Raw genomic sequence first — 16,848 nt, 5'->3', positions numbered from 1 at the left:
GGGGCGGGGCCCATCCGGTATATCAATTATTCATGAGGTTTCGCGCGCTTTTGTGACCACGTGGGTCGGTTTTCGCGCGGAATCCGGCGGGGCAGGAAGCGGCGGTGATGGCGGTGAGCGGCCGGGCCGGGGATTTGGGGGCCACCCCCGCGGGGTGCGGGCCCCGCGTCTTCCCCGCTGCGGGACACTTGGCGCTGCGGCCCTGCAGGGTCCAGAGAGGATTATCGGGGCGGGGGGGACAGTGGGGGTGCGCTCGGCGATGCTCCCGAAACGCCGAGGGAAGTTTCCCGCGGGCCCGGCGCCGCACAGGAGAGAGCTGGGCCGGGGCAGGATCGGACCCTTTCGCTCCGCTCCGGCTGCGCTGCCCTCGGAGGATAGATTTACCCCGCCTCCCCCCTTCCATATGTTTCCATTGTAATTTGCGAGGAGGGCTAATTATTATAACTTATTGGTGATCCATATACCCCCTTTCTGACGGCGGCCCGCATCGCAGAGGCCTCTGGAGGCACTGAGCCCCTCTCTCCCCGCGGTTCCCTGCTCTCACCCCTCTCCTCTCCTTGCAGGACTCCTCCGAGTCGCAGGCGGCGGTGACCAGCCCCGTGCGCAGCTCCCGCCGCGGCGATGCCTTCACGTCCAGCCCCGGTCGGGACCTGCCACCCTTCGAGGATGAGTCCGAAGGGCTCCTGGGGACCGAGGGGCTCCCCGAAGAGGAGGAAGAAGGGGAAGAGCTCATTGGGGAAGGGATGGAAAGGTAAGGAAATCGCTGGTGGGGGTCGTGTCCGGCGATGGGGTGCTGGGGATGTCAGTGCAGCCAGCGACGTGGAGGGGGCTCTCAGGCCTCGTGGGTCCCTCTGCTGTGCTGGTAGCTGGGGTGAGGGGGCTGAAGAACTGCTGGGCAAGGGAGAAAGGTCAGAGTATGGTGTCATTTGAGTCCTGGAAGAACTGAGCAAAGTGCCATCATGGCCCAGGGTGGGTAAACCAGGATCTGCCTGGATGCATGATGTGCATCCAGGTCAGCTCTTTACTCCTGCAGACATGAATTTTGATGTTGTTTTACTCAGCCAGGCCTGCCGGCAAGCTGAACTTTTCAGCACAAAGGCTTGAATGCTGGCATTCCTAACAGTGGAGCTGGAGCCCTTTACTGTAGGCCGTCTTCCATTAGGAAGTGCCTTCCTGCTCCACAAATTCTGTCCTGCTGCAGAACAACTGTCCTGACACTTGCCCAGCAGCAGCCAGAGAAGGGCTGCAGAATTGCTTTCCTGGCCTGATTCCCTGCTCTGTGTGTGTGTGCGTGCTAGGGACTACCGCCCCATCCCAGAGCTGGATGTGTATGAAGCCGAGGGCCTGGCCCTGGATGATGAAGATGTGGAGGAGCTGACTGCCAGCCAGAGGGAAGCCGCCGAGCGAGTGATGAGGCAGCGGGACCGTGAGCTGGAGCAGGGCATGGGCCGCATGAGGAGGGGGCTGCTCTACGGTAGGTGCAATGAGCTGTACCAGCTGTGCCACCCTGAGTGCTTGGTGATAACCCAGCCCTTTGCAGGGAGCTGGGCTCTTTACCCTCAGGTTAGCAGGGAGGTCTCTAGAGCTCCAGTGTATCTGGGCTCCTAGTGAAATCCCTGGCTGTGGGCTTGGCTGGATTCCCTGGTGCATGATCCCTTTCCTTTGCGTTTCCTAGGAATTCATTTGGTGTTCTTCTGGTTACTGCTGAAACAAAGTTAGGATCCTGGGCCTGTATCAAAGGGTTGGGATTCTACCAAGTGTATGCTGTAGAGTTTGTTCGTGTTGGTGCTCCTGTACAGACTTTTGTGGGCTGGATGGAAGGGCCTTTGTTGCACTTAAAGCCCGTTCCTTGGTCAGTGCATTAATGGACTTGAATGTGTGCTGTTGCATACAACTCTTCCTATTCACACCCTTAAAATCTTAGCTATATTGTGGAAAACGTAGGAGCAAGTCTAGAACTGGATTTAGGCCGGGCCTGGGATGTCTCTTGATTTGTATTCCAGGCTGTGACCTCTTTACTTCCACAGCCCATGCAGTCCCACTGTGACTAATCCAAAGAGTGGGAATGGGAATCCCAGATCTTGAGCAGTTTTTCCTCCCAACCCTTAGACAGTGACGATGAAGATGAAGACCGTCCTGCACGGAAGAGGCGTCTGGCAGAGCGGGCTGCCGAAGGCATGGAGGAGGAGGATGAAGACATGATTGAGAGCATTGAGAATCTGGAAGACATGAAAGGGCACTCAGTGAGGGAGTGGGTTTCCATGGCAGCTCCTCGGCTTGAGATCTATCACCGCTTCAAGAATTTCCTGAAGACCCATGTGGATGACCATGGGCACAATGTCTTCAAGGAGAGGATCAGTGACATGTGCAAAGGTAGGGCTGGGTCACTGGAGACTCTCTCTCTTTATGTGGGTCACGGAACTTTGTGGTGATCCAGTCCAGAGGTGGATATTTTTCTGCCTGCCCTCTTTGTTCCAGACATTGAATCAGCACTTTAAGAAAGCCTGATGCTGATGGAGATAAATGAATAATGGAAACATGTCTAGTGTCTTCTTTGGTTCTGGCTGACTAATTAGAAGGCCCCTGGCGTCTGCTCCTCATTAATATTCATATTGTAGAAATGCTAGCAGAAGAATATGTGGGGCAGCAGACAGTGGTCTGCAAGTTAGTGATCTGAAAGAGACAACAATTGCTGGCTGTCTGCACCAGTTACTTTCTCACACTGGAAACTGGATTATCCAGAAAGGGGACACAAATAGACCTTGTGACTTTGGAAACCATGTCAGTGTTGCAGCCTTGTATTCTGACTAGGCTCTGCCAGAAGAAACAGTCATTAAGGCTGTCATTGATGAGTTTTAAAAGCAGAAATTGTCACATCTAGGAACAGCTCATGTAGCTGTACTTGTTGTATTTCTTCTTTATATTGAGCAGAAGCTTGAGCAGTGGAACAGGATCAGTTTTATAAAGCTAGGAAATAAAAGGCATTTGTCTCATCCATTTCCACAAACATAAGACACAGCAGGTTTTTTGCCAGCCATTCAGCACACATAATGTCTCTCCTATTAACTTCTGTTTCCTGGAGGTCTCTGAGAGAGTTGTGTGTTGGGCTGAGGCTTTTGAATCTCAGGGACACTGAGCCTGGGAAGTATCTGTGCAGAACTGGAGAGGAACAATCACAAGCTTGGTAGTGATGAAGAATTTGTTAGAAAAATAAATTTAAAAGGCTTTTCCACCCATTTTCAAAGTGTTAACCTCTAAAGATTTTTCAGGGAAAGTGCAGAGATCTGCTAACTGCAGCCTGCAGGATACAAGCTTGTCTGTTCTGGCAAACTCCTTGAGGAGTGAACAGACTGAAATTACAATTCACCCCATCTTTTTCTTAAGAGAACAGAGAGAGTCTGGTGGTGAACTACGAGGATCTGGCAGCCCAGGAGCATGTCCTTGCCTACTTTCTGCCTGAGGCCCCAGCAGAAATGCTGAAGATCTTTGATGAAGCAGCCAAGGAAGTGGTGCTGGCCATGTACCCCAAGTATGATCGTATTGCTCAGGAGATCCATGTCCGTATCTCCCACCTCCCTCTGGTAGAAGAGCTGCGGTCACTCAGGTAAGAGCAGAGCTACCAGCAGTGGCTGTGGGGCCTGTATCAGGCTTTGGGGTCCTCAGCACTCACCTGTGAGCAAAACCTCTGGGTAAGTCTAACAGGATTGCTGAGCTTAGCACAGGGAAAAAAATCTAAGGATTTAAAAAAATACTGAGGATGAACTTTCAGCATCCCCAAGGTAAACTTGTGCCTTGCAGCAAGAGTATTTCTGGAGGGTGTTTTGCCTTCTGTGCCCTGCAGGCATCCAGCATATCTGTCTTTCCTCAGGCAACTGCACTTGAATCAGTTGATCCGGACCAGTGGAGTGGTGACAAGTTGCACAGGGGTCCTGCCTCAGCTCAGCATGGTCAAATACAACTGCAGCAAGTGCAACTTCATCCTGGGACCCTTTTTCCAGTCGCAGAACCAGGAGGTGAAACCTGGTTCCTGTCCAGAGTGTCAGTCTCTTGGCCCCTTTGAAATCAACATGGAAGAGGTAAGAGATGATGTGTTTGCCTGGATGAGGCTGGCTGCTCATCCTGCTCCACTGCCTGTTCCTCCCAGCCCTGCCTTGGCTCCCACCCTTTGAACAACTTGGTCTGGGGAGAGGGGTCTTCTGCTATATCCAGGGGGCTGTGAAAATAGGTCCATTTGAGCTGTTGACCTGAATGACTCAGTTTAGCAACCAAAAGTAATTTGTTGCCACACTGTAGGTGTTTGGATTGAGTCTTTTACACAATTATCTCTGCGGTACACAGTTATTTATTCATATTTTAGAAATGCAGACACACACTGTCCAGCTCTCCTTCCCAGGCTGGGTCAATCTGTCCTGATCTGTCAGCTAGGGAAACCAGAGAGCAAAATCATTGATGTGGAGAGCTTCTGACTTTCATTCTTTGCTTTGATACCTTTAACTATTACTGTATCCCACAGCTGTAGGGAGGAGAGGAGAGAAGATCCAGCAGGCAGGAATTGTGCAACAAGATTGATTTATTTAATTATTTTACAAACTCTTTTATAGACTTTTTTTCTTCATAGTCTAATTGGTCAAAGGATCAGCCACCCCTTGGGGTGATTGGCTAGAATCCTAAAACATCCAGTGTCAAAATATTTTTCTACTGTACCATAAACAAGGCTTTGCAAGGTCACAGGTGTTCATAGCTTATAGAACTCTGCTACTCTCTGAGAGAGAGAAAAGTGTCTCACGGGCTTAGAAAGAAGCAAGAAAAATTCTTGCTAGCAGCAATATTTGTATCCACATTTAACGATCACAAGTGGAGCATCCTTCTCCCAGGAACTGCTCCAGTATTTGGGTGGACAAACACTGATGTTTGGGCTGAAACACAGTGGTGAGATGCAGCAAAGTGCTTTCCTGTCCTCACTATTGCCTATCACACCCTGGGACTGCTCCTCACAACCTCCATGCTGCCATGTCCATAGTTTTCTAACTGAAGTACAGTAAATCCTTGAATGGCCCTTCTCTCTGAGGTGCCTGTGAAAAGCCATGCTGGTGCCTGCTGACTTGCTGGGTAACTTTGATTTTGTTGCTGCAGACGGTCTATCAGAACTACCAGCGCATCAAGATCCAGGAGAGCCCTGGGAAGGTGGCTGCAGGCAGGCTGCCCCGCTCCAAGGATGCCATTCTCCTCGCTGATCTGGTGGACAGCTGCAAGCCAGGAGATGAGATTGTGAGTACATTGTTCAGGTATCAGGAGAGCACAGGGTAAATTCTGACAGCGACATCATGGGAACATCTGTGGGGATTTGGGGAGGGGCTGTCCTCAGATGCATTTGAGCAGCTACTTTTGAGCCTTACCTTAAAATGGAGAGGGGGCTGTTTTGTACTGTGCAGGTGCTGACATAGCATTTCCTGCTTCCCAGGAGCTGACAGGGATCTACCACAACAACTACGATGGCTCCTTGAACACTGCCAATGGGTTCCCAGTGTTTGCAACTGTGATCCTGGCCAACCACATCGCCAAGAAGGACAACAAGCTGGCTGTTGGGGAGCTGACTGATGAAGATGTGAAAGTGATTGTGGGTCTGTCCAAAGATGAGCAAATTGGGGAGAAGGTGGGTCAGCCTCAGACATCCCTTCTGACAGTTTTCCATCACCTGGTAGCTGGATCAGAAAGAGATGAAATGAGTCAGCTGGCCAAACAGTGGTTAAAGGAATCCAGTTAAAGAAATCTCAGTTCTCTCTGAATGGTCTTCTGTAGCTCTCAGCCAGCTGTTGATGAGAGTCTGTTATAGGAGGGAAGTAAATAAGAAACTTCCTTTGTAGTTTTAGAGGTCAAATTTTCTGTTTCTCCTGTTTTCTGTTTCTTCCTTCTCTGAGCCTTCTACATCACAACAGGGCTGGAAGACAGGTGAGAGACACTCAGACAGTGCTTATATCTGATCAGTTTTCTCTCCCTGTGTCTTAGAAGCCAAGTGGGGAAAGTGTTCTGTGAGGCCAGTGACTGCATCTCCAGTCCCCTAAAGGGGATGTTATTGCTTAGCTTAAGTTGTGGTAGATATTTTAGCTTTGCTTCCTCTATATGCTAAGACCTGAACCCAGTACTTGAAAGAACAAAGCTCCTGGATTTGGTGCATGTTCAACCTCACTTGGGTCACATTTTATCTTTGTAATGGGGGACTTCACTCAGTTGCCTTGGCTGTGCTGTTGTTACAGTGACTGCTGTTGCAGTGGATGCAGCTTCAGTTGGGTCAGGAGTGTTTGAATTTGAGTGGTCTCCAGCATCAGGTTATTTTCAGAATACCCTTGAGAAAATCAGCTGGTTGGTCTTAATATTTGACTATGATGACAATTCATGTGCAGCATAACCCATTCAAGTACTGTCACGTGCAGTGAGTAAGCCTCTGGTCAAGGTCTCCAGCTTTGCAAGAGCTGGAAACAGCCACTGTGATGTGCCTTGTGTACAACAGGGTTGTGGAGGCAGTGGCAGCAGCTTCCAGCACCAGCCTAAATAATCTGCCATGCCCCAACAGCACCATTTTTGTGAAGCTCCTTTAGGCAACATTGGGTGGGATGTTACCTTTGAAAAAGCCTTCATGCCCTGGAATACTCTTTGGAGACAGCAGTACCTTGAGTGTAGCTTTAGATATGGCACCTTGCTGATGTTTGTGCAAAATCCTGTTCAGAACTGGAACTGGTATTTCCTGGCCAACTCCTCTGCTTTCCCTCTCAGATTTTTGCCAGCATTGCCCCATCTATTTATGGACATGAAGATATCAAGAGGGGCTTGGCTTTAGCTCTTTTCGGTGGAGAACCCAAAAATCCAGGTGAGTGTCTCTTGTGTCCCTTGGTCCTGCCTCACTCTGGGGAGGGCAAAGGGACCTGGGTTTGTCTGTGCCATCGCAACAAGAGAGGTTAGAGTTGTCTATGTGGCTTGGTGACAGAGAAGGTTTGACAGACTGAGGGATATCTGTGATTGAAGTGGCTGTTTTATCCCACTGAAAACTCTGGTGTGACAGTAGAAATGCTATGACTGAAAATAGCTCCTGCTGCAAACCTGGGCAAGTTTGTATCCCTCCTCTAGGAGGTCACATTTAATGTTCCTTCAGAGGTTTGACCTTCTGGCACCCTGATTTGTTATCATCTTCTCAGAAGGATGTGTTAGGATGTGTCAGCAAGATTAGAAAGTCTGTTTTACAAAGATGACTGCTTCCAAAACTGACTTTCTTTCCCCCTCAGCTTTCCTGTAAACTGGTTGCCATGCCTGCTGGTTGCCCTCCCTTCATCTTTGTGGTGCTCAGGGCAGGGTTGCTGTCAAGCCATGCACTCAGCTGCCACATGACTTTCCCATTGCTTTTGTAGGTGGCAAACACAAAGTTCGTGGTGACATCAATGTGCTTCTGTGTGGAGACCCTGGTACTGCAAAATCACAGTTTCTTAAGTACGTGGAGAAGGCATCAAGCAGAGCAATTTTCACCACTGGCCAGGGAGCTTCTGCTGTGGGCCTCACAGCCTATGTGCAGAAGCACCCGGTCAGCAAGGAGTGGACTTTGGAGGCAGGAGCCCTCGTGCTGGCTGACAGAGGTGTCTGCCTGATTGACGAATTCGACAAGGTGAGCCCAGCCTCATCTCTCTGGGAAGGATTAGGTGTGAAGGGACCAGCTGTAACCTCTGTCCTCTGAGGACACACTGTAACTCATGGTGACATCTCCCAGATGACCAAAGTTCCTGCAGTTTGCTTAGGCCCTTGCTGGTCCATAGTGCAGTTGGCTGCCTTTTCAGAGCATCTGGAGCTGATTGTCCTTGTGTGTTTGGCAGTGGGGTATAGACATAGGTTTACTCTCAATCATTCTTGCTTTCCTGTAGATGAATGATCAGGATAGGACCAGCATCCATGAAGCCATGGAACAGCAAAGCATTTCCATCTCCAAAGCAGGCATTGTCACATCCTTGCAAGCTCGCTGCACCATTATTGCTGCCGCCAATCCCATAGGTAAGTGTTGAGAGACTACAGGACCATCCCAGGCTCTCAACATAAATCCATGGTCATGAGAGCTGTGGCACAGCTTCCCTTCCTCTGCCTGGTTCCTTCAGTCTGGAGCACAGATCAAGCGAGCAGAAAAGTCTTCAGTAATGTACTGGAGGTCTGTCCTTCCTCCAAAGCTGCAGCCTTGGGGCCTGTTTGACTTGGATTGTCTGTGTGACCCAGGTGGGCGATACGACCCGTCACTGACGTTCTCGGAGAACGTAGACCTGACAGAGCCCATCATCTCTCGATTCGACATCCTGTGCGTGGTGAGAGACACAGTGGACTCAGTGCAGGTAGGGGCTCTGCCAGGACTCTGAGCGTGTGCTGGGCTTTAATGCTGCTGTTGGGATGCTCAGCTGCAGCTGCCCACTGAGTTTTTTCTGTCCAGCGAGTGTGCTCAGTGTCTGTTGGTGCATTGCTCTCTTGTAGGATGAAATGCTTGCCCGGTTCGTTGTTGGCAGCCATGTCAAGCACCACCCAGGCAGCAAGGAGGCAGTGAATGGGGACACTAATGAGGTCATCCTTCCCAACACGTATGGGGTTGAACCCATTCCTCAAGAGATCCTGAGGAAATACATCATCTATGCCAAAGAGAAGGTCCACCCCAAACTCAACCAGATGGACCAGGACAAGGTGGCCAGGATGTACAGTGACCTCAGAAAGGAGTCTATGGTGAGAATACTGAGGAAAGGAGGGAAAAACTGTATGTATCTAGACTGCAAATCAGCCTGAGACTGCTCCAGCATATGTTGACACATTCTTGCCATTCCCATCACAAAAGTCTGTGCCACTGTTCTGTGAGAGACAGGCAGATCCTGCAGTGTCTGCTGAACAGATGATTCTTCCTCTAAATGCAGAATCTCGCCTGTTGGTGATGTGTGGACTGATGGACTGGACACATGTACAGTGCCTGCCATAGCAAAGTGCTTTTGTTGTCACCCAGTCTGGCAGGCCCACAGGAGATGTTTGCATTCACTCAGATCCACATGCTCCTGGTCCATTACAGGGAGCCATTATCTATAGAAATGCCCTTCTCTTTTGTCTGTGGGATGCCTCAGGCTCATTTCATGCTCTCCAAGTGAAAGAGGAATTTGTTGAGGTGTGACGGAGATTTTTGGAGCTTAGGAAAACTATTCCTTTTTTGATTGGCTTTTTGTTTCTTTAACTCCTAAAATCTGCTGGAGGAAACTGGATTGCTAATCTTGGAAAGGCCCTAAGCAGTGTCACAGGGTGACCCCGCAACATCCCCTTGCACTGTGATGAATTCAGATGAACAGGGAAGCTGTGCCAGGCTGTGTGGCCGTGCCAGCAGGTGGCAGAGCCTCCTTAGCCTGAGTTACCCTCAGAGGTGCAGAGAGCTCCCTGCAGTGTGAAAGTAACTGCATCCTGGGCCAGAAGGCACCTGTTTTGTATCCTTGTCTTTGACCCCATGTCTTGTATCCTTCAGTAACGTGTTGCCTCCTCCCCTTTGCTCTCAGGCAACGGGCAGCATCCCCATCACGGTGCGGCACATCGAGTCCATGATCCGCATGGCCGAGGCGCACGCCCGGATGCACCTGCGCGATTACGTGGTGGAGGACGACGTCAACATGGCCATCAGGGTGATGCTCGAGAGCTTCATCGACACGCAGAAGTTCAGCGTCATGCGGAGCATGCGCAAGGTGAGGTGGGCACCGGCTGAGCCGGGGGCTGTGGCTGCGCCCCGCGCCCTGTGGGTTCCGCTGCAGCCTCCTTGCACTGCCCGGGCTGTGGGAAGAGATGCTCTGCAGGGGCTCTGTCCTGTGGAGACAAGCGCTGAACCTGTGTAAATGGAGTACTGTGGGTATGAAGTGTTAAAGAAGTTCCTTGTTTGACCATCCAGGAGCCACTCTGGCAGTCACACTAATGCCACCTGAGCTGGGACCAAGGCCGCTTCACAGCTACACACACCACACACACCACCCTCACAGTCAGACAGGGTTTCCTTACCAGCTTGTCCCCAGGTTTCCCACGGCAGAGACTCAGACAGCTGGATACTTAAAATAATTTAATCATGGTATAATAACAACAGCCCAAGCTGGGTGCCTTTGAGGAGGGACTGTTTCGTGACTGCCCCTTGTTAGTCTGTCGTGAGGCAATGTTTTTGTTGCGCCTGAGAAGGAAGTGTACTTCAAGCCTCTGAGTCAAAAGCACTGCCATGTCTCTTCTTTTTTGATACCTTGCCTTCTATTTTGGCACAGGGCTCCTGCTGCTGCTGCTGCCAGGTGATCAAACTGAGCAGGCAGCTTGTTTCTTCACATTTTTATTGGGCTCTCGGGGTACAGTTAAGCACAGGGCAGCACTCACTGTGGGTTAGTGTGCAGTCTGCCCTGTTCTCCGAGTAGGACGGGCTGGCTCCGAACAGCTCTTGGCTGGCCACAGGCTGGCTTTTATCCCCTGCTGAGTGTCTGCCCTCTGTCTGGACGACTCATGGCCTCTCTTTTTGGCCTCAAACAGCCAGCCAAGTGTGAGCGTCTGCTGGGCAGGCACAGGGCAGTCTGGGTTAAGAAGCCGCTTTGTGCCTTGCCCATGGCCAGCCCTCCCGTGGCTGTGTCCCCATGGGCAGCACAACTCCACAGCAGTGCACTGCTGGCCCCCAAGAGGCACCAGGGCCCCTGCGGAGATTCCAGAGGGGAATAAGAGCAGTCAGCAGAGGAGTCGTGGCTGTCAGAGGGCTGCCACTGCATGTGCAGGTGGCAGCTTGGCAAGGCCAAAGTCACTTAAGGAGCACTAAGGGCACAGGTGGCAGCAGTGTCATTTGGTTCCCCCTGTGCTCCGTGGGAGAAGGGGGTTGGTTGATGTTGAGCACCGCAGTGTGTCACTGTTCCTGATCCTCATGGCTCATCTCATCCTCCCTCCCAGACTTTCTCCCGCTACCTTTCATTCAAGCGAGACAACAACGAGCTGCTGCTGTTCATCCTGAAGCAGCTGGTTGCAGAGCAGGTGATGTACCAGAGAAACCGCTATGGAGCCCAGCAAGACACCATAGAAGTCCCAGAGAAGGACCTGGTGGACAAGGTATGGGCTTATAACAAGCTGCCTCTGGGACTGGTTCATGCTCTCTCTGCAGCCTCAGAACCAGAGGAATTCTCAGACATTTACATTCCCTTCCTGCATTATGATACCATAAAAAAGACTGGTGTTAATATAACCTAGCATCAGGATTGTCTCCTGTGTATCTTCTCTCTTGTTTGGAAGCACTGTATTCTTCCCTCTCTGTTCTCATGCACCCCCATAAAGCTTTGGGGTTGGAATGGTAAATCCTGCAGTATGGTGCTTATGCAGGTGAATGAGAACTCAAGTTCCCTGGCACCTGCATTTGAAGAAGCAAAAAGCAGAAAAATCTATGCATGTGAACTTTTTCAACCCCTCCTGAGGCTCACTTGCCTCCTCCTTAATGCATCTTCATCCTGATCCAAAGGCTGCATTTCTGACTTGGCCTTTCTGTGCAAAGTGTTGACCTTGCTTGGCACTAAAGCAGTGTTTGATTCCTGGGTTAGTGCTTTTCTGCTCTTTGCATCAGATGTGTAGAGTAACTACTTGCAAAGCCACAGCTTGGTGTTGCCAGGGTGACCACCCCCAGTCCGATGTCTCCCTTGCAAGACTGTCCCACTGGGTGAGGTTTTGGGGGTTTTTGGATAGGAGTTACATTCTAGCTCTGGTGGAAGTAAAAGGACGAGCTGAGAGCAGGCAGATGCTGAGCCAGCATCCTCTCTTGGCTCAGCTCAGCACTGCTAATGCTCCTTCCTCCTGACCTGCAGTCTCCCCTGCTACTGCAGTTCTGGTTCCTGCTGAGCAGAGCAGAGATTGCTGACTGTCAAATTTTATGCAGCCTCTGCTATGGAAAACCACATGGTTCTTACTTAGATTAAATAAACATTTACCTCTCCCCTCCTCTTCCTCCCAGGCACGGCAGATCAACATCCACAACCTCTCAGCCTTCTATGACAGTGAAGTGTTCAAGATGAACAGGTTCAGCCGGGATGTGAAGCGGAAGCTGATTGTCCAGCAGTTCTGAGGCTGGCAGTAGAGTCTGCCACGTGCTTCTGTGAGATGAGACCTCCATCTTCCAGCCCTCCAGGAATGCTACAGGGATCCTGAGCCAGAGGGACTAGGCTGCACATCCTCTTGCTTGCTTTGTGCCTTATGGATTAAGGGAGTGCTGAGCTGCTGAAGACCTTGTAAATAGAACAGAATTAAGTAGTTAAATGCCCTGTCAAGTCTGTTTAGCAACTTCGTTCACTATTTTGCCTTGTAGCTAAGCACAGCAGGAAGAGAATTGCTGGCCGTATACATGGCATGTTTTCTGTTTGTTTGTCACTAGTTGTTACAGGCTCCGCTGCAGGAGGGACCAAGCAGGAGCATTTGGAAAGCATTATCCATGCCCCTTGGATTGCAAGCACCCTCAGGGATTCTCTGTTCCCATCTCTGGTGACTGTACAGCCTGATGGGTGATAATTGAAACTGCTTTCAACTCTCCATGAACCAGCCAGCCTCTCTGCTCCAGGCCTTCTTCCCTGACACTTGACATTTCCCCAGATGCCCACATGGGTTGACCTTGCGCTGGTTTCTATGGGGGAGGAGGGGGCAGGCAGAGGGAGATAAGAACTGAAACAAAACATTCTGATCTTAGTGATGATCTGTGGGCAGTGAAAACTCCTTCTGTACCTGGTGGGGAATCTCCAGGAGCCCGAGTGGAGAGGCTTCCCTTGCCTTAGTGGGTGTTACCTCTGTGCAGCTGTCAGCAGGTGTGAATTTACAGCTGAATCCAAGTGCTACCTTTGACACCTAAACTGAACACCCTCTCTCACACCCATCTGCTGAGAGTGAAGTACCCATGGTGCTGGTTTGGGGCATGGCAGTGGAGGAGGCCTAAGCTGGACGTGTTCAGGGAAGACAGGATTGGCTCAGTATTCACATGCGATTTTCTTAGTATGTGTGTTTTAAATACATTTGTCTTTCAATACTTCTGTGTTTCCTCCTCTTTTGGTAACTCCTGCCACCAAGAGTGGAAATAAGAGCTTAAGTGAGGAACCTCGGTGCTGCGTGAGCTGCTCAGCAGTTTGTGGGGTTGGGTTTGGATACAATCACATCTCATATTTGCTCTTCAGATTAGTAGGAACTGCAAGTGCTTGCTCTCAGCTCTAGCTGAGACACTGGACTGATAGCAGGACACAGTTGCCCTGGACAGTGCCATGAACACTGCCTTTCCCACCGAGGACCTGCCTGCAGCAGCTCCTTCCCTCTCTTGCCTGTTTATGTTTGGTATCCCACTGAGACTGTCCCATCACAGTATTTCCCACCTCCCTTCCTTACACACACTTGGGTTAGACAGCCTTGATCTCATGCCTTGGCTGCCTCTTGGATTCCAGTCTGGGAGCATCAGTAACCCCTCTCCAGGATGCAGCTGAGCTCTGCAGTGAATGTGCTTTTCCTGGCTGGAGTTGCGGGACCTTAGGGCATCTCCCGCCTGAGCTCGGGAGGATTTGTGAGCTGGCTGCTGCAGTTGTGTGCTGGCCAAGCAGAGGTGTCCCTGGCTGTCGACACTGCCACCGTGGGGTTTGTCACGGTGCTCTGTGTGTGTGTGTGTCCTCCCAGCCTGGAGCCAGCAGTGCTTGAGCCCTGCTGGGGGCTGAGCACATGACTCTCAGCCTGAAACTGGCTCTGCGTGTTGCCTCCTCTGTCTGCCAGCTCCCTCCTGTGTATTTGTTTAACTGTTTTGGCTGGTTTTTTTCCCTTCCTACTGTGTCTCTGTCTTACCAAGACTTTCTGTAGGCAGCCCAGAGAGACACTTCCCTGGTACACCTCCCCTGCCTGAGGAAGCCTTTGCCCCTGAATGTGGGCCTGGATCGGGTCTGTGCTGGGGATGGCTGAGCTGCTGTGGGCTTGCAACTGCCTGGTGAGGTCCAGTGTGCTTCCTCGGGGCTGACACAGCTGTTAGCACCTTACCTCCTAATGCCAGAGGCCACAGAGACTGTCCCTGGGGATACCAACTTTGAGCACTTGCACATTGTGCCCAGCTCTGTGGGAGCCCATGCACCTTGCTGGGGAAGGTCATGGCCCTGAGAGAGCAAAACCACCAATAACAAGGGATAAAACAAGCTTCTCAAGCAAACTGATGTGTTGTGTCAATGAATGTTGGGTGCAGGAGGAGGAAGAGGCTTTGTGTCACACTGGAGAAATAGAAAATGCTTCCTAAGCCCTTGCAACCTTGTGAAGCCTCTGCTATGTCTGTAGTGACCCATAGTTAAATAGGTGGCCAAACATGTCACTGCAAACCATGAGATACATGAGAATCGAGTGGGACTCCTGATTTTCCCAACCCCTTACCCTGCTGCTGGACTGGGCTGTTGATAGGCCCCATTCAGCTTTGTCCTACAGCTTTCTCCTGCCTCCTGTGCTCCAGTCCCACCTCACTTGGCACATGAAGTGAGCAGTGGCAACAGCAAGATGCCATTGTTGGAGTCACTTGTTTGTCATTTTGCTCATTGTGCCTCCCAAATCCTCCACACAAAGGCAGTTGTGCCCTCCCACCCTGTTGTGTTGCCAGCATCCAGCAGCGCAATGAATTCTTGCAGCTGCGCCCTCGCTAATGCTGGCATCAGCTGCTCAGTGGAGTGTTAATGCCAGTCTGAAGGCATGTTCCTCCTCTCACAGCCACTGAGCTTTTCAGATTCCCTGGAGCAAGCTTTGGCTGTTGACAGCATCAGGTGTCTGGTCTGGACAGGGGTGCAGGCAGGGGTGAAAACAGATGCTGCCCTGAGCAGGGACTGCCTTCCAGGAGCCACGTTCCTGCTGAAAGGATTCTGCCACAGGGCTCTGGAGCTCAGCAAGCTGAGCCACACTCATGGAACGAGGAGTTGCTCCCCTGACAACCTTGAGTTTAGCCAAGCTTGTGCACTTGGCCTCTTGCTGCTGTGATTCAAACTGCACAGTGCCCCCAGCAGCCAGGGGCAAAGGCAAGAGTCTAGGGGAGGTGAGGTCTGCCCACAGTAGGCTATGCCTGGGCTCAGATGGAAGATGATAAGGGTGCTCCTTGTAAAGGAGACAGGGCTTTTATGGAGACAAGTAGTGTCCCTTCTTGTGGTCATCTTCCCCTTGGGACTGTGGTTGTTGGCAAATGCTGGGTCAGTCTGGCTTCAAAGAGCACCTGGATTTGAAAAGGGCATGATGGGCCAGATCCTGATCCAGTTTAACCTCGACAAGCTGGGTGCACACTCCTGAGAGAGCAGCAGGGCTCTCTGCATCTCATAATAAGCTGTTTGACTTCAGCTCAGCACAGAGCAAATACACAACACACACAAAGAGTGCACCTGCTTGGGGTGTATGAGCAAGTGCCTGCAGATACCAGCTAATCGATCAGCATGTGTGATCTGGGAAAAAGGGACAGATAGAGCTTGCAGGAAAGGGTTTTCCATTCATACTAGCAGGGTTTAGCTTATGCCTTTATTGTGATCATAAACTAACACACTACATCTGCAAGTCCTGGGCTTATCCAGCATGTCACATGTTGTTTCTGAGTTTGCCTGTCAAATGGCAGATGCCCCTGAATAGGTGAAGTTCTACATTCAGTAATATGTGGTTTTCCCCAAATTAATGCCAAAGCCCCTTGGAAAAACTAACACAAGCAGCATTCTGGACCAGCAGTGTTTCACTTTCTGCCATGCCAGACCTTGGCTGGAACCTGCTCTGTCCATCTCCACTGTGTTCACTAAAGGGCTGTCTGGAAACTGGTTGACAAGAACTTTCCCAGTGTAACAGTGCTCGAGATGCAGCCGTTGTGTTGGATCACTCATCTTCCCATCCTAGAGCAGTCCAACCAGCTGCAGTTCAGCCAGGAGGGCTGTTTCAGGTGCTGACAGCTCTGCCCTTGTTGACCTCAACTCACCTGAATTGCAGCATGTGAAGACAGCATGGGAATATGTTTACAGCAGATGTGTATCCACAGATACAGGTGAGTCACTGCAAACAGCTACATCTCCTACTGCGCTGCAGCAAGGATGCACTCTGAACTTCCTAGTATTTTTCCATCTCCTAAAATACTTTTCTACTTAACAAGGCAGAGCCAAAATTGGATCAGGCTTCTGCTGTATTTTGCATCTATTATGCAGTTCTTGCTGCCATCACTGATTTAATGTCTCCATTATCATGGAGTACTGGTCTGCCAAGGACTCCAGCCATCCAGCATGCTCCTCGGCCTCTACTAAACAGCTGTGAGCAGCCTTAAGGGGCTGCTGAGCTCTGCATCTTTACAGCAAAACCACATTGGAAAGGCTTGGTGCTCCTTTCTGCTCATCTTGCAAGTCACTTTTCTCTGAAGGAGAGGTGAGGCTGTTGGGGGAACCCAGACTAAGTGCCAACTTTCTTCTCTGGGTGATCTAGGGCTCAGGGAGATCTGACAATAACTGTCCTGTCTAAAAGATGCTGAAGAGCTTCAGTCCTACTAAATCCCATAGAAACACATATGTAGGAGTACCAGTAGTCCCCATGAGTCAGTGACTGGCTCTCCTCAGAGTCAAGAGTGACTAGCCCTCTTCAGGTACAGGCTGATCCCTCCACTCTGAAAATACATACCCACATTCCAGCTCAGTCACCTAATAAAATACCAAGAGTTTTTCTGAAGATTACATTAGCCTTTTCAGTTTGGTAAGGAAAGATATAAACCACCTCTGGGTTCCACCCAGTGAAGGTACTTTGCCCACTGAATGACAGGAACTCCCCCTCACCTTCTTAAGTCACTGTTCAAGGAAAGAGGTTTATATT

General features: G+C 50.6%; 1 protein-coding gene across 1 annotated transcript; it reads left to right on the top strand.

Moving 5' to 3' along the window:
- Nucleotides 1-63: 63 nt before the first annotated feature.
- MCM2 (minichromosome maintenance complex component 2) lies at nucleotides 64-13,051 on the top strand. Its single transcript, XM_069028092.1, has 16 exons — nucleotides 64-113; nucleotides 564-751; nucleotides 1,299-1,474; nucleotides 2,110-2,373; nucleotides 3,385-3,604; nucleotides 3,869-4,076; nucleotides 5,134-5,268; nucleotides 5,462-5,653; nucleotides 6,772-6,865; nucleotides 7,401-7,651; nucleotides 7,905-8,031; nucleotides 8,248-8,360; nucleotides 8,497-8,739; nucleotides 9,546-9,728; nucleotides 10,948-11,103; nucleotides 11,993-13,051. The coding sequence occupies exons 1-16, from the start codon at nucleotides 108-110 to the stop codon at nucleotides 12,101-12,103; spliced, it is 2,667 nt and encodes an 888-aa protein (XP_068884193.1). The 5' UTR covers nucleotides 64-107; the 3' UTR covers nucleotides 12,104-13,051.
- The last annotated feature ends 3,797 nt before the right edge of the window (nucleotides 13,052-16,848 follow it).

This window comes from Aphelocoma coerulescens, chromosome 12, assembly GCF_041296385.1.
Source record: "Aphelocoma coerulescens isolate FSJ_1873_10779 chromosome 12, UR_Acoe_1.0, whole genome shotgun sequence".
Classification (NCBI taxonomy): domain Eukaryota; kingdom Metazoa; phylum Chordata; class Aves; order Passeriformes; family Corvidae; genus Aphelocoma; species Aphelocoma coerulescens.
Note: the sequence above shows the minus strand (reverse complement) of the source record. Positions and strands in the feature narration are given on the sequence as shown.